Source organism: Alosa alosa, chromosome 20 (assembly GCF_017589495.1).
Source record: "Alosa alosa isolate M-15738 ecotype Scorff River chromosome 20, AALO_Geno_1.1, whole genome shotgun sequence".
Taxonomy (NCBI): Eukaryota; Metazoa; Chordata; class Actinopteri; order Clupeiformes; family Clupeidae; genus Alosa; species Alosa alosa.
This window is the reverse complement of record NC_063208.1, coordinates 8,328,147-8,345,210: the sequence shown is the minus strand read 5'-3', so window position 1 is coordinate 8,345,210 and position 17,064 is coordinate 8,328,147. Positions and strand designations below refer to the sequence as shown.

The 17,064-nt window shown below is 42.9% G+C and overlaps 2 protein-coding genes across 3 annotated transcripts; both read left to right on the top strand.

Annotated features, from left to right (window-relative positions):
* On the top strand, positions 1-8,547 carry scamp3 (secretory carrier membrane protein 3). Its single transcript, XM_048230166.1, has 10 exons — positions 1-647; positions 966-1,046; positions 1,511-1,624; positions 1,783-1,937; positions 3,731-3,795; positions 4,680-4,808; positions 5,479-5,638; positions 6,248-6,349; positions 6,668-6,785; positions 7,168-8,547. Exons 1-10 carry the CDS (start codon positions 591-593, stop codon positions 7,315-7,317), a joined length of 1,131 nt encoding a protein of 376 aa, XP_048086123.1. The 5' UTR covers positions 1-590; the 3' UTR covers positions 7,318-8,547.
* Positions 8,548-9,224: 677 nt separating this feature from the next.
* rnf115b (ring finger protein 115b) lies at positions 9,225-17,030 on the top strand. 2 transcript variants are annotated; one of them, XM_048229415.1, is made up of 9 exons: positions 9,225-9,542; positions 10,177-10,235; positions 10,425-10,491; positions 10,635-10,864; positions 12,979-13,047; positions 14,098-14,164; positions 14,460-14,553; positions 14,985-15,100; positions 15,373-17,030. In XM_048229415.1, exons 1-9 carry the CDS (start codon positions 9,465-9,467, stop codon positions 15,499-15,501), a joined length of 909 nt encoding a protein of 302 aa, XP_048085372.1. In that variant the 5' UTR covers positions 9,225-9,464; the 3' UTR covers positions 15,502-17,030. The 2 variants fall into 2 exon arrangements, with proteins under 2 accessions (XP_048085372.1, XP_048085373.1); XM_048229416.1 differs by lacking the exon at positions 9,225-9,542 and adding an exon at positions 9,547-9,616.
* The last annotated feature ends 34 nt before the right edge of the window (positions 17,031-17,064 follow it).

Below are 17,064 nucleotides of genomic sequence, written 5' to 3'. Positions count from 1 at the left end.
GCTTGTCCTCTCGCCGCAGTCACATGACTTGACTTCCTGAATCCTGCCTTCTCACGAAAAAAAATTTCACCGCTTTCGTTACTGCAAGGAAATTGGAATTCAAAGGGCAGGCCACAATTAAGCGAACCTTTCGAAGACGACGCAATGCAGCCTGGAGGACTCAAAATCACCAGACACTATAAATGAGAGTAAATGAAGACAAGGTTGGCTACGTGGCTTGCCAGCTAGCGAGCAACGTAGCGATAGCTAATTTCATTTAACGGTAACGTACGTACGCTAGCTTAGCTGTCTTTTAGCTATTTAGCTAGCCTTTAGCCATAGTGCTAACAGCTGTCGTTTAGTTTTAGTGCTTGATCGAGTGGAGTAATCACACAACAACCAATACCAACAAATCCGTTCAGATACAGTTATAAGCGATTCGAACGTTAATGCTAACTAAACATCCTGCTAAGCGGTATCATTGATTAATCTCCACAGACATCCACATTCTCAGGGGTTTTGGAAGGGTAGTAGCTTTCATATTCAAGCTAGCTCGCTAGCCGACATACTAAAGACATCTTTGTAGTTGTCAAAACCAACGATAAGGAATCATGTCAAAGTACACCAGTTTTCCTGAGCCGAATGCCGAAGATCAGAATCCATTCCAGGTAACTCTAATGTGATTTGTTATGCTAGTTTCATATGATTAATTGATGACTGAATGCGAACCTGATATTATGAAGAACGTAATGGTTCAGTAACGTTAGAGTTCGGTTATTGCGTTGTATCATATTGCTGGCGCAGTAACAACGACAACAACTTGAGAGGATGTATTTTAAGCAATCAGGAAGGATCTGCTGATACTTAGTCATTGCAATGATTGTGGTAGCAATAATATGGGCTCAAAAAGCTACTGTTGTGTCTCGTTCTCTGCCGACTCATTCATAATATATTAAACGCCTTGTTTTCCTTGTGTGTTGGAACAGGACCCGTCTGTTACCCAACACAGCAGCACCACGGGTTATGCCACTCTGGACCTGTACAACCCTTTTGACAACAAGACAGTGGTGAGAGGCCCGAAAGCTTTTTAGAATCTTTTGCTCATGTGTGAGTTGGTTTCTGAGGGCCAAGAGTGAATAGAGGGGGCTGGTGAGAATGCACAACTCAACAGGCATGCATGACATGAATATTGCATTCCTGCCATCTGGGGCCTAACCAAGACCATATCATGAGATGGTCTGTGTGTTGACGTCCTTTTGGTTGTTGCTTGCAGTGCATTGCACTCGGAGAGCATTTTATTCAGTGTCTGGCTGGTTAACTTGATTATGTTTTAAACATTTGTGTGTGCAGTCAGTTTCCTGAAAGTAATTATTAACCTGTTGCATAGGGACACAAAATCCAAAATGTAATGGAAAAAGCAAATGACATACTTCGCAACAAGTATGAACAGTAACAGTTGCTAAAACATACAGCATTGTGTCAATATATTTATCTAAATATTTATCTTTTAATTTGCATTTTGCATTTGTAGCAGCCACCACCTCCTTACGAGGCCACAGTGCCCAATGCACCTCCGCCCGCTCAAACCCCACCCAATCGGACGACACCCACGGAACCACGCAACTATGGATCCTACACCAACCAGGTACCTCTACCGTTAACCCCAACCCCCTCTCCCAGTGAGAGGTGCACAGATGGCTGCAGTGCCCGGGCGAACATGCCTCCTAACATGTATGTCCTGTCAACCACTTCAGGTCGACTCACAGTCTGTAACCTTTCCCTCCTGTCTTACTCATTCTGTAGAACGAGGATAGTTCTGCCTCGGGCTCATATGTCCCACCCATTCTGCAATCAACAGCCAGCCCACCTGGAGATACTGTATGGGTTTGCCCTCCCACTTTGCATATAGAGGCAAAAAAAAAAAATCAAATGCTCGCTCTATGCCTGCCCTGCGTGCAGTAATCATAAATACTGATGTACCTTTTATTCTGTTTGATTCTAACATGCTATGGCTTACACACTAACAATGCACGCTTGTGCCTTTTAAGCTCTAGCCCATATTTGTGATGTTTCGTCTTGAACAGAGTGAATATGAATGTAAAGGAGACGTTTGAATTTATTTGGTATTGAATAGGCTATAAGCTGCTTTCTGCTGTGATTTTTGGCACATGTCTAGGGAAACCACCAGAAGCATCACTTAGCCTCATGATGCTCTACTTTTGCAAGTAACTCAATAACCCTGCAGACAATTTGATTTAAGTGATTCTTTGTACCTTACAAAAGCTTGTTTGTGAGTACCTTATGTTAGATCAAGGCAAATACCCAGAAAACACTTCATTCTTGTGTGGACTTCTACCAACGTACATAGTACATGTACATAGAATAGTGAAATGAACACTTTAATCCCCCCTCAATGTTTATAGTACACAGCTTGGTATAGGATGTCTGTCACTGTTTATTGCAGGGATGGATAAGTCATGTGGTTGGGAGGGGCCACTGACTCTCAGATGAAGCTCAGATTATGTCACAACCTGTAGCTTCATTCGTAACACAACTGACCTCTCCCACTAGACTCCCATTGTTTCACAATACATATTTCACCATCCATGCAGAGCAGTACTCGCATGTTCTTGCATAACAGAGGATCAGACGGGTATAGAGAAAATCCCCAGACAGACATTTTTGTGCTTAACACCCAAAGACAGGATAGCTAGTTTGCAACTAATTAATGGTCCTGTGATAACATTTACAAGTTCACCACAGGGCAGGTGAAGGTGAAGCTGTTGACTCCGCTGAACCCCTCCTCCCAAAACCTGCAAGCGTTCATCTTCCTTCAAAGGGAAGGTTCAGACCAAGACTCCGGCTTAATTCCCATGAAATGTTGGTCCCATTCACTGACTCAAAGGTAGCTCATCATCAGTTAGTGAACTGGTGATGAAGACTCCATCTCGGCCAGGAGATGGCATGGGTGTTACACATCAATGTTTGCCGTAGCTTTAAATCCTCATGGTCGCAGTAGGTAACGTTGCATCATGGTATTGAGGAAAACATATTGGGCAGCAGTGGGATTGAATTAGTGCCAGTGGAAACAGTATATGCCTGCCCAGAAGCATCCAGAACATCTTGAAAATGGCTCTATTCCAGCACTAGGGCAGTGTCTGGCATTTGTGCACAATGTGTCGGGTTGTCAATTAATCAAAGAGGTAGTGTAAGGTTTTCAAATGGTACGTGTTGTTTTTAACTTATTATGGGAAGCAGCATGTTGTTGGTTTGCACCACAAGCCATATTATCTTCCTACAGGTGGTTTCATCATAACAAATCTATCTCTCTTTAAACCGCTCCCCTTCCCTATTTCTTCAAACTTCATTTCACCATGTGGTTCTCTCTCTCTCTCTCCAATCCCCCTCTCCCCTCCCTATCTATCTCTCTCTCATTCTTTCTCTCTCTAATTATCTCTCTTTTCTATCTTTTTCTTTCTAATCTCTCCTTTCCTATCTTTCTCCTCTTTTCTATCTTTTTTTCTCTTTCTATCTATCTCTTTCTATTTCTCCTCTCTGTTTTTTTTTTCTTGTTCTTTCTATCTTTCTCTTTCTCCTGATCCACAGCTCCTTCTCTCCCTTTCCCTCCATTCTATCTTTTTTCTCTTTCTATCTATCTCTCTGAATATCTCTCTCAGGAATCTGTTGTTTCTCTTGTCTGCATGTCTCCTGATCCACAGCAAAGCTGAAAAACCACAATTGCTGAAGGCAGGAGGAATGGAGAGGAGAGCCCCGCGAATAATATGTGGAGCTGGTTTGGGACATGGGATCTGGAGCGTGAGGCGGACGCGGCCGGGGGGGGTGAAGGGAAGGGGGAAGAGACAGAGGGTGGGAGGAACAAAGGAAGGGATAGAGAGAGAGAGAGAGAGAGAGAGAGAGAGAGAGATTGAAGAGGGGATATGAGGGAGGTGCTCCTAGAAAGATGAATCAGACCAGGAACAGCCAGGAATCTAGCCATTAGACAAGATTTGAAAAGATTGGGATGGGGTGTGGAGGCAATTCTACATCTATTTGCCAGTTATTGTTTGGATGCAAGAAGCACCCAGAAGCTCAAAAATGCACATAGAGATTAATGCATAATGTCTCTACGTTAATGATTGGAATCAGAGGGGATAGTGAAGGCGACCAGCGACCCGGTAGTCCTCTGCATTGTGTGAAATAATGTGTCTGTATAAGTATGCAAGCTGTGCCAGAAGGTTAGGGCTTTTCTCCAACAGAACCCCAAGCATATGGGTCCAGCAACCCACTTCTATGTGGGGGTGGTGGTAGTGGTATGAATGTAATGCAGTTGTTGAAACACGGCCAAAAGCTTGTGATTGATAGCTGGAGTCAGCTGAAGAAAAGTAATGGAGAAGTGAGAGAAGAGGAGGGATGTATTGATGTTGTGGGGACGCATGATGGATGACAGTGAAAATGAAGGCTGTTCTCCCTCTGACGCACTTGTGTGTCTCTCTCTGTATCTCTTTGACTCTCTCTATCTTGCTGTCTCTCCCCTTGCTCTCTCTCTTTCTCTCTCTGTGTCTGTGCCTCTTTCTCTCTCTCTCTCTCTCTCTCTCTTTCTTTCTTTCTTTCTTTCTTTCTTTCTTTCTCTCTCTCTCTCTCTGTCTGTGTATGCCTGTCTCTCCCTCTCTCTTTGTTTCGTTCTTTGTCTCTTCTCGCAGCTCGTCAGAATAACTGGCCCCCCCTGCCCTCCTTCTGCCCAGTGGGGCCCTGCTTCTACCAGGACATCAGTGTGGACATCAACCAGAACTTCCAGCGCACTGTCACCATTATGTACTACTACTGGATGTGTAAGTGTGTGTGAGAGAGAGAGAGTGTGAGTGTGTGTGTGTGTGTGTGTGTGTGAGAGTGTGTGTGTGTGTGTGTGTCTCATCTGTCTTGTCTTTAATCTACACATCAGTCAGCCCATCTTCGTATCCCCTCATCTATGTGTCGGGTTATGCCCCTATGTGTTATGCCTGACAGTTCAACACTGCACTGCTGTGCTGGTGCGTGTCTGTCTGCTTATCTGCTTTGTTTTGTTTATCTTTGGCACCGTCTCGTTCAAACACAAATCCACACACATGAATGCCTTGTGTGTTTCATCTGGAGTGATATGACCTACTTCACTGTTTATCACTTCCTTGACTTTTCTGCTCTCATGTGGTTATATATTTTGGTCTCTCTCTCTCTCTCTCGCTCGCTCTCTCTCTCTCTCTCGCGACCCCTTGCCCTCTACGTCTCCCTCTCCCTGTAGTCACGGCTGAGGGCGAATTGCAGTTTGCACATTTCTTGGAGGATAAAGCATGACTTGCTTCTTGGTTTTATTTATTTATTTTATTTTTAGTGCGACTGTACATTGTGACATCATGTAAGTACTTTGTGGCAAGAATGTAATAACAGGTTTTTGAAATTAAATTCAAATTCTCTCTCTCTCCCCCCCCCCCACCCCTTGCCCTCTACGTCTCCCTCTCCCTGTAGTCACGGCCTGCACTCTACTGTTCAACCTGATCTCCTCGCTGGCCAACTTCTGTGTGGATGTCTCGGGGGGCGTAGGTCTGGGCCTGGCTATCCTCTGGTTCATCCTCTTCACTCCCTGCTCCTTCGTCTGTTGGTACAGGCCCGTGTACAAAGCCTTCAGGTGTGCGCACGTTTTCTCCTGCTCAGAAACATTCTTCCCACACCATACCTCATCAAATCACCACCAAGCCATTTTTTGGTTACAAATTGACTACACCCACGCACATCTTTTAACCATTTTGTGGTTATTCTTTTTTTAAGTACGAGAGCGTTTGTATCGTCCTCTGGCACAAGCTGGATTTTAACCTGGCTAGAGGTGCAGTATGGTGTGAAGCATGGTCGTTAGTCATATCTAAACATTAAGGGATAACCAGAGAATGCAGAAGTCCCTAAAATTAGAATAAACAGAGTTGCTAGCTTGAACCTGTTGTTCTGTGAAGTAAGCTGCAGTTCTAGCGCCACCTGCTGCACATAGTGGGTACAAGAGGATCTATGTTAGGCCTGTTATCATGTGAATAGCTTATTGCTCCTTACTGTTACTTAAATTTGATTCTCTCTCTCTCTCTCTCTCTCTGCTTTTTTAAATATTTTGGTCATCATCGATTGAAGTTTTGTGCTGTTGTGCAACGCAATAAAGTACAATTCAAAACCTTTCTTTCTCTCTCTCTCTCTCTCTCTCTCTCTCTCTCTCTCTCTCTATCTCTCTCTCTCTCTCTCTCTCTCTCTCTAGGAGTGACAGCTCTTTCAACTTCTTCGCCTTCTTCTTCGTTTTCTTTGCCCAAGTCGTCTTCTATGTCATCATGACTATCGGCATCCCTGGCTGGGGCTTCAGGTGCGACTGCATAAGCAAACTCTTTACTTGTATGATTATTTGAACTTCATCAACCTCATATGAGGATAGTTGGCAAGAGTCAAGATGTGGCATTTTTAGGAACTACCACTAATACAACTCGACAACCTCCATAACTCAGCAGAGACAAATAGTCTGTTGTCAGTTGTCACCATGAGCTTGGCTAAAACATACTAGTTGTACTCTTTCCAATATTATCATAGACGCTGTAACTCTTTAATCCTCTCTCCTTTCCTCACTCAATCAGTGATTACCTTAGTAATTCCTCTAGTTTCCCATCCTGTCTTGTCCTTTTCGTAGTGGGTGGATCGTGAGTCTGGCTACTCTGAAGTCCAGCGTTCCTGTTGGGGTGATAATGTTGCTGAACGCTATTCTCTTCACTGGCCAGGCGGCCATGGGAGTGGTCATGCTGAAGAAGGTAATCTTTCTGCTTTAGTCCTTCCTGCCGTGTGTGTGTGTGTGTGTGTGTGTGTGTATGTGGTGGGCTTATCCCTTGTTCCATGACGAGCCAGAGACAGGAAATGACATCAGTCCGAATAGTGAGGAAAATCCCATTAAAAATCATGAGTGTGTGTTCAAAGTCTGTCCAAATCTAAATGTCACATTCTTTTAAATGTCACTGTTTGGGTCTGTGCTTTGCTACATACTGTAGGCTATAGAGGTGTCTCTCTCTCTCTCTCTCTCTCTCTCTCTCTCTCTCTCTCTCTCTCTCTCTCTCTCTCTCTCTCTCTCTCTCTCTCTCTCTCTCTCTCTCTCGTGGTGTGTTGATATTTGTGTTTCTTCACTCCTCTCTCTTGCAGGTGCACTCCCTCTACAGGCAGACCGGGGCCAGTTTTGAGAAGGCTCAGGCTGAGTTTGCCACTGGCGTTATGTCCAATCAGGCCGTCAGGCAGGCAGCGGCAACTGCCACCACCTCTGCTGCCCAGAGTGCCTTCACGGGGGCGCGGTAGAGGTTTGGCGGAAGAGGAGGAGGGTGGGTCTGGGTCGTGCGCTTGTCTGGGACGGCTAGTCCAAGCTGGACAAGTCTTTACAGACACGCTGGCCTCAGATGTATCGGGACAAACATTTGTGCAAGGTAGATTTCCTTTGTTTCTGTCCATGATGTCCATTGTTTATTTAAAATAAAAAATGAATTATAAAAGTCAGTAACTGGGTAGTAAGAGTAGATTGTGTCCCTCATAATTTACCTACACGTTTTGAAAAAAAAAAAAAAAAAAAAGATGTCGATTAAATAACAAAAAACACTTAAAGCGCTGTTTGCACGGATACACCTGAGCGCCAAGAAGTGATATCACCAGTTGTTAATGTCCCGGGGGTGGGGGTGGGAGCCAGGACTATACCCAGAAACCTACTTGGGGAGATGGGGAAGAGTGGGAATATGAGGGGTCGGGTCGGGGGGGGTGTAGGTTACTGTAAATGAGAAATCTGTCATAAAAGAAATTCAATGGAAGACCCACAGGTGGTCTACTACTGAGAAGTAGATCCCAAGTAGGGTGCCAATGCCATGGCAGTCAGTCTCCCCTTCTGCTGCCAGTGTGCAAGGGTCCATTTCATCACTACTCGAGTACCCACATTAAGGCTGTTATGGCCTGATGATAATTCAAAGCCACCCCCCACCCCCACCCCAGAGTTCAGTGAAGATGTGAGAAATTGCTTTGAGCTTTTTTGCAGTTATTTTTTTTTTTTTTCATAATGGTTTCCTTACCTGAAAAGGCGCTGGTGACTCTCTTGCATTTCTGCTCCCAGTGTTCTACCTTTGCTTTAATTGGCTGCAGCAGTCAGCCAGGCCCTTTCAGTAACAAATAGCAACACCCAAGCATTGCTCCTCACATGATAATAAAAAATAATAATAATATGTGGAGATGTGTGGCAATTGTATTATGAATGCAAGCAAACTGATGAACAAACAAGATTGAATTGCATGTTGTATATTTGAATGAAGGACATAAAGGCAGAAGATCATGTTGCTACAGCTGACGATGCAGTGTAAAACACACTAGGTTGATTTAACATGTAATTAACTATGGCTGAATTGTTCAGGTGTCTGTGGCCAATGTTTTTATGTCGCTAACAATGAGCTCTAACTGGTTTTTATGTTTTACCTTATCTTTTTTGTGATGTGAAGGAGAATACCAATTTAAGTATTTTTTCCAATGCCAAAATAAAGAACGACAAAAGCATTGTTTTGCTGACCTTTATATGTTTAGCTGTCACACTGTTAATGTTTGCGATGTATATTATTATTATTATTATTATTATTATTATTATTGTCACAACTGGAAGTCTAGTTTGTTTTTATTAAAACCTTATTACTCCCTAGAGCATGGACCCAATCTCTGTACAAAAAAAAAATATTTCTTCAAAATGAATTTTTTTTACAAAGGCAATGCATGTAGGGGAAGTAGTTGACCTTCAACAATAATTTGTGCAACCTCAAGAACAATGTCAGAAAGTAAATGCATAATACCAAATAGGTGTGGGGCAAACTATAAAAAGCCCTTTAATAATTAGCTTCCAATAAAATACTCATCATTGACCTTTGAACTACCAAGATGTTATACAGATGAGCATCTGGCTGCTGTTTTCTGACGACATGCTCCTGACACACGAAAAAACACTTTATATGGACCTGCATCCTTATTAGGATATCTGATATATGAGCCAAACCGTTATGCACAGTCATTTTAGACTAAGCCAAGTTGACGGTAGGAAATGACTCAGCCAAACTGGAGCTAAGACTAGACAGAATCTATCACGGTATTATCCCTTTTTGGTGATTCATTTGCACCCCATGGCCTTACATGACCCAGCAATTTGCGTAAACTTAAAAACATACTAATATCTTTCCTTGCCAGTGTCAAAATAATGTTTTTAAAATGTATATCAAAACACCCATTAAAGCAGACATGATCATTCATCAGTTTGCCGGTTTCAAGAGCAATCTCACAGAGGGCTTCCTTCATTTATGTAGTAAAATATTCTCAGACCAACTCGGTATCCTTCTGGACTGACTCGACCCCTGTGACAGCCGTCGACGCCTACCCCCGTGTCAGTGCGCGCCCGGGTCAACGTCAGTATTTGGACTGCCACTCTGAAGATGGCGGAGGCTGCGACGGTTCCCCGGCAGCGTTTCTACTGTCACTGCTGTAAAAGTGAAATCGATCCTAAACTCCCGGTGAGTTCAGAAACCGCTGTTGATTCCACGTCAATGAGACGTCGTTACTACACTGATTGACCCTAAACGGAATGGTAGGATAACATCAAGATAAATGGGGTGTTTCCTTGCGAAAGTGCTCCCTGAAATAGTATTTAGGTTAAAAGTTACAAATATTGCTTGCTGATTGTGAGCTGAAAGGGTTGATCACTTTCGGTAAGCTTGTGGGCTACTTAGAAAACTTAGAAGGGCTAACAAAGTTGGCCGATTCGAGTGGCACATAATGACTGATCCAAGTTTAGGGTTTATGCTGTTGCCATATTTAGAACGAGGGCACGTTGTAGCCGATGGGGGAGAGCCCCTAAGATTGGCAGCCACGGTGTGTCGGTAAAGAGCCGAGAGACCACTGTGTGGATTAACGCCCACCTAACAGCTGACGCATGTTTATTAACATAGAAGCACACGTGCTGGCGCTGATGTAACCTCCTTAGGAGTCGGGGGAATATTATTTAGGGGGATTTTCACTTTGCACACCTAGGGTACGATTTTAGTGAAATATCCAACGTTAAAACGTATTAAGTTAAAATAAAGTGTAGCGTTGTTATAGTTTAGTTATTTAGTTAATCTGGAGCAGACAATATATTTTTTCTTTCAGGAGTTTGTTTGTCCCACGTGTGAGTCTGGATTTATCGAGGAAGTGACGGAGGGGTCAAGGTAAGAGTCGCTTTTAGTAGGCTACACAAAAGCTGGGAATAATATATCTGAACTCCGAAGACTAAAGTTTTCACGGGTCTAAAGATAGACACTTTGCCCGTATTGTCAACCAAAAGATGGGTTCATTTTATGCATTTTTGATCCACCCATGGTTGATTGTTATCAAAATCATTTCCCCCTAAATCTCAGTCTCTTGGCAACTGGAGACACCACTGAAGCCAACGATGATGATGATGTCGGCTCCCAGTTTACAGAGGTACGGGTCTCTTGTCTAAGAACAGACGTTCCCCTCCTACAGACATTCCTTCATTTGTCTTTGTCTGGCCCTCAGTGCATTCCTGTGTGGTCATGCCTTATGTCACCCCACTCATCCACTCCTCCATATCTTTGTCATGTCAGCTGTGGCAGCTGCTCTTCATGGAGCGCTCTGCCCTCCTCAACGACCCCACAAGTGCTGAGCTGCTCCCCAGCAGAGAGGAGGGTGCTCTGGAGGGAGCCGGCCAGGGGACCCAGGCAGAGACATCATCACTCTCCGCAGCACCCACAGAAGTAGAGCCTCTGGCTCAGCAGGACGCGGACATGCAGCAGAGGTCACGGGCCCGGCCGGAGAGGGCGCCGGCGATGGAAGGGTGGGTGGAACAAGGTTAAGAAGGTTATAGCCTAGTATAGCTATAGAATGTCATGAGATATAGCCACCCAGAAACCTCTCGGAGTACCTGTCTAGTGTGTTCAGATATGATAGCTTTAGGTAAATGTGAATGTACACATACAACATACATAAAAGAAAAAGCTGTCTACTGTGATAACCCCCTCGGATTGGTATTGTTATGCTATTGGCTTAGGAATTAAATGTCATGCAACACTTACTTCCAGTTTACCTTGCATGGATTAAGCCTATAGTCTTAGACTAAAAGATCCTTTCAATGGAGATTTTCATTGATGTTTGCTTTTAGTTTACTTGACTTTTAGACTTAGGACTAGGCTTAATCCTTGTACAGGAAACTAATCTTTAAGGTCCAAAGAAGTTGGCTAACGTGAACCAGAGTAGCCAGATTCTTACAGGTCTTTAAGAGTCATGGGGGTTGTATTATCTTCCCATCACTCCGGAGGATCTTTGAGGGATTTTAACATGCCAATGCACTCTAGATCCTTCCCAAATGTCAAACCATCCTCTCTCAAATATCAGTGAATACAGTAAAGTACATAATCTACAGCTACTACTGTTGATAGACACTGTAGGGTTATGCTATACTATGCTAACAAAGAATAGTCTGTTCCAGTGGTGTAGTATAGTTAGCTGTAGTGGGTATATTGTGATCAACCCCAAATGTTAATACGTATCCTTGTCTATTTTTAGTGGGTATACTGAGATGGTGATGCTTTTTAAGTGGGTATACTGCGTAGACCTGCGTATCACATAGACTACACCACTGGTCTGTTTGGTTTTAGATGTAGTAGGTGGTTACTAGATACAGCGGGGAAAATAAGTATGTATTCAATACTTATTTTACCCACTGTATAAACTGGAAGTGTCATTCTACATGTAAGTAGAATAGTCTTTATGTGTAAACTTTAGGTGTTGTTGTCCATGTAGTCAAAGTCAGCACACTTGAACATTATTTTTTGTGCCTCTAAAAGTGCAGGTCCAGTTCCAATAATCTTAGGGAGCTGAGGTCAAGCTGAGTCATGCATCAGTTCAGTTCCATTTATTTGTCATTGTTACAGGATAACAACGAAATGTTGTAAGAGCAAAACAGACAGGCATGTAGTTTTGTAGTGGCTCATCCATTTGCCTTATATCAATTTACATCCCCATGAATCACCCATTACTTTATACCTAATTAACTCCCCGTAAATACCCCTTAGAAAACCCCATAAAGTGCTGTGTCCAGTAAAGTGCTTGGTGCAATACATTTATAAATCTAATAGAGTAGGTAGGGTTGTTGTAGTGTTTTTGCAACAATGCAAAGTCCAGGTCACAGTTATTGGGGGTGTATGGACAGAGGCATTATGTCACAGAGGGATGTCCGATGGGGAGTGAGTGTGTGAGTGTGTGTGTGTGGGGGGGGCACGACTGTCCATTAAGCAGGCTGCATGCATGGAGTTTGGTGTTGTGTAAAAGTGAGTGTGTGCATGAAGAACAGTTAGCAACTGAAACAGAGAGAGATGTAGAAACAGAGTGTTTCCGGAGGAACCAGACATTAACACCAACAACATTCTCACATAGTCAAATCCGCCAACCACAAACAAACTTTGTGGATCAAAATGACAGTAGTGTTTTGGGTTTGTCCCTCTCTCATGCACTCGCCCCTTTATTATCAGTTTGATTTCTACAATGTATGAGGTGTGTTTAGGCCATCTTAAACAAGCCAAACCTAGAACAAAGAGGATTGATGGTGACCGCATAGTGTTTTTGTGACTGAGATGAAAGGTGTTGACACAGAGACTGTGCTGCACCCACTGCTGTTACATTTTACAGTATGGCTGTATCATCTGAAGATCTGTTTATTCTCATAATGATACTAATCCAAACTTATTCTAGAGGCCCATTTATTTACTCTATAAAAGAACATATAAATTTGCCAAAGAAATAATAATAATAAAAAAACGTTGTGAAACATATTTTACAGATACACATTATCATTGCATACGTCATGCAATCGTTCATAACTGCCATCTGGGTTCAGAATAATGCATAACCTAAAATACTTTCTGGCTAACCTCATTTTTGTTTCACATCAAGGATTGTACAGCAGTTTCTGGCTGGTTTGTTTGCCAACAACGGAAACCCAAGTTCTGCAACATCTTCATGGTATGTACTAACTGGCTATTACATAGTTGTGCTTTGGCAATTTGCAGGAATTGTAATTCTGTAAGTCTGTAAAGTTAGCACTTCATTTAAAAAGAAACAAGTAAAGCCACAGCCATTTGTTAAGTGTTGATTTGAGTGGTGTTGGTTTTGAACACAGCAGTGTGAATTCTTTGCTACCACAAATCAGACTCTAGCTAACTAAAAAAGCGGGAAAAACATACATGAAGGACTAGTCTTTCAGTTATGAAGCGTTAATTAATTTTACTGCAGAATAACCGTTGTACCAGAAGGAAATGTTGGTTTTGCCTCTGGAACAATAGTCTGTTGTAACATCATGACCTGCCTAACCTGTATACGGAAATATGATATACAGACTCAAACAACGGTTGGCTACGTTTTTTTTTAGATGGTGCAAGCTTCATGTATTGTGAACTGCAGTTAAATCACTGCCAATAACTAGTCCAAGGGATGAACTGATGAACTGCAACATCTGTGACCAGCCTCTTTGTTCCCCAGTTGGGCTGAGCTGTAATTTAACTGGCTGTTTTAAGTGTGTCTGTTTCTGGTCCGATTCCCATCGCCTCTTTTCGGCAGTGGTCTGTTTGGCGACCACAGACCTGTGGTCAGCTGCATGCCTTTGGGTGGCGGACCGTTCTCAGTAAACAGTTGTGACAGTTGTGCCGGGGAAAGCCCCTGTGAAGGCTAACAGCATCTGGAGCCTATCACCACACCCTGTTCACTTACACGTCCACCATAGCGTAGCAGGTATTATGTAAGAATAAAGTGCCCTTGTCCTGTCCTCTTATAAAGGCATAGTTGAAGCACATTATTGTTTTCACAGACTTGGATGTGGGACTTAACAGAGAGATAATGTTTAATTAATTAACAGGAAGTTTGTCTTCTCCCACATTGTTTCCAGAGTTTTTTTTTTTTTTTAAATCGTTATTCTGGTACAGTTTCTGTCTCTCACTGCCTGTGTCTCACTGTCTGTGTTGTTCCCTGAGTAAATATTCTCCTATATAAGACTGGAAATCTTTCTGTCTCTGATAGGTCTCTGCACTCAAACCCAGGGGACTACGCATGGGGTCAGGGTGGCTTAGATACTGTCATTACACAGGTGGGTTACCATCAGACTACAGTCGCCACTATTGTCCTGTTTGGGATAATAGACCATTTCATCCTGGAGTTGGATTTGCAGGACTCATTTACCCTGTAGTAGATAAGATATAGCATGCATTGTTGAGTTTGATTTTGTCCGAGAAAGTCTTTATTGTTTTTGCTGCCATTGTACCCATTTTTGAACGTGATCATTAATGATACTGTCCCCTCCGAAAAAACTACGCTCTAGATAAAACACACACACACACACACTTACTGAGTTGTCCCCTCCCTGTCCGTCCTCTTATTTTTAGTTGTTAGGTCAATTAGAGAACACGGGCCCTCCGCCTGCCGAGAAAGAGATGATCTCATCGCTCCCTACCGTAGCTGTTTCTCAGGAACAGGCTGGTGAGTTCCCATACTTTGCTGACATGCGCGCACACACACACACACTCAGAAAACAAACACACACTCACTGTGTACTCATAATGAAAACACTTTTGGAGCCAAATGCTGAAAGCCTCTGTATTGTATTTTAATAAGATACATGTCAGATTGGGTAAGAGAGTACATCACACCTCTGCTAATGAGATATGTGGTCATTCACAACATTTAGTGTACCACTACCAGTCTCCGTTCCACGTTCATGTTGCATACCAGTGTAATAAGTTGCACATGTTGGCAGCATCGGTTCACTTGCTTGTACATATGAAATCATAACTAAAGCAGGACAATTTATTGGTCTCATGACAGTTCCCAATAAACCTGACTTTTTTTCTCCATGTTTGTATATCCTTCTCCTTCATCGTGTGTTTTCCATCCATGTCTCTGTCACTCAGCGTGCCGACTTGAGTGCCCGGTGTGCCGGGAGGAGTACGCGGCTGACGAGAACGTCCGGCAGCTGCCCTGCCTGCACTATTTCCATAGCGACTGCATTGTGCCGTGGTTACAGATGGTAAGAGGTGTAACTATGGACACTAACATTTGTTTTCAAAGCATCTGTAAGGGGGCACTGAAAATAGGTGTGTAACGTATGAATATTTAAACATATATACAGTATATAAACATATATAATACTCGTCTCATGGTTCATTGATTGGTATACTGTACATGTGGTGGTAAACAAGAACCCCATATGTAAAAGAAGCATCTAGTGACATTAGCTGTGGTGCATGCTGCTCATTTTGAGTTCTCATTATCTTTTGTTCTTTTGCACACTGTACGTAGCACGACACATGTCCAGTATGCCGTAAGAGTCTGAACGGGGAAGACTACAGTTTACTGCCAGAGCCCCTTGCCCAGGTCCCAGAGCCTAGCCCTGTCGCTGCTGAACCCCAGGGAGGGACAGCCCTTTGAGGGAAGCCCTGCTGCCTTCCTGCCTGCCATCTCCAGACGTGCTCTAGGCGAATGTGCTCCAAGTATTTAAAACACTTTTCAAAAAGTTTGCACATTTGGGTATCCCAAAGTTTTTTTCCCCCCCCTTTCTTCCCATTTATCGTATTCACTCAGCACAGTAGATGACAACACTTCAAAAATGAAATGTTTTGACAGAACTCCAGGAACACATAAAATTCCAGAGAGCGGTATGCTTCTGTTCTCCGTGCTTCCTCGCCATTCAGTCTTTGTGCCGCCCTCCTTTTTGAGGTCTGTGTGTAGCCGAGCAGATGGACCTACGCTCATCCTTGCCTTTCTCTCCCTCTTTTCCTCTCTCCCTCTCTCTCCACCCCTCTATCTACCCCTCTATCTACCCCCAACTCCCAGGAGACCCATCTTTATGGATCTCTGCTTTTTTTAAATTCCTCTGCATCTCCACAAGAACTTCTGTAGACTACTGAATGTGCAAACAGTTAACAGGGAGTTAACATTTTTTTTATTATTTCAGTGCCAAAAAAAGGACAAGGGTATATTATACACTTTGTTATTGAGTTGTGAGAGAAATGTGGGACAGATCACTGTGCAGTGTTGTTTTCCCCCCCTATTTTAGTGTGGCTCTGTGCTTCCCATTCTGACTGGTTCTCTCAGGTTTATGAACTGAGCTAGGCTTGGATCAGCCTCTCTGAACGCCGCTCAAGTTTGGGGTTCCGCCCCGTTGGCACCTCACCATGGAGACCACCGCTCTCTCTTCATGGCTCCTCTTTTGTTGTTGTTGTTGTTGTTTTTGATGTGTTGATGCATTATTTTGTTTTTCTCTGTGACTTTTACTGTCCCTGTAACTGCAGTATAAGTGATTGTTTACTTTACCTGGTGCATCTGTGTGTTTAAGGTAATCTTGAGAGGATATGACTTATTTTAATGTCCCATGAATTTGGGCGTTTTCTTCAAAGCATTGTGATTCTATCATCTGTTTTATTAGCTCTCTCCTCCCGATAACACTCACCACCTTTATATCACTACCATCAGTCTTTTTTGGCTCTGTCATTCTTCAAGCTCCTAAAGATGGGTCACTTAAAGTATTTCTCATCCATCTCAGTGTCATCTCTAAGCTGGTGGTATAGCAGCGAGTGGATAGCCCTTTGTTCCACTAGCCTAGGCTACTGAAAATGCTCACTTTGGGTCTAGTTAGTTAGGTCCAGTGTCACTGATCTTAAGGAAAATACTTGTAATTGTAGACCTATAAATGCATAAAAGTGCAAAAAAGTGTCTTTATAGTAGGGGTCATGGTGGAATTCTTACTGTATGTTAAGTCAATTAATGGACAACACAAGACATTTCAACACTGGAATTATTGCCTAGTGTGAACGGTTTTTTTCTATTTGTATATACATGTATATGTATTTATGTCTATGTACACGTATATATAGGTATAATAATAATGCAATTAATAAGATCAAATATCTGACACTAAATTGACCAAAAAATAAAAGATAAACAAGTAGGCACAGTGATTATCTGAGTTTTCATTGTGATCTTTTGTTTTCT

Bases quoted from the DNA above. Each gene is read 5' to 3' on its own strand.
- rnf115b (XM_048229415.1), top strand. From the start codon at position 9,465: ATGGCGGAGGCTGCGACGGTTCCCCGGCAGCGTTTCTACTGTCACTGC. The intron at 10,492-10,634 runs GTACGGGTCTCT...TTGTCATGTCAG, and splicing joins TCGGCTCCCAGTTTACAGAG to CTGTGGCAGCTGCTCTTCAT. The intron at 13,048-14,097 runs GTATGTACTAAC...TGTCTCTGATAG, and splicing joins AGTTCTGCAACATCTTCATG to GTCTCTGCACTCAAACCCAG.
- scamp3 (XM_048230166.1), top strand. From the start codon at position 591: ATGTCAAAGTACACCAGTTTTCCTGAGCCGAATGCCGAAGATCAGAAT. The intron at 1,625-1,782 runs GTACCTCTACCG...CTCATTCTGTAG, and splicing joins ATGGATCCTACACCAACCAG to AACGAGGATAGTTCTGCCTC. The intron at 4,809-5,478 runs GTAAGTGTGTGT...CTCTCCCTGTAG, and splicing joins TATGTACTACTACTGGATGT to TCACGGCCTGCACTCTACTG.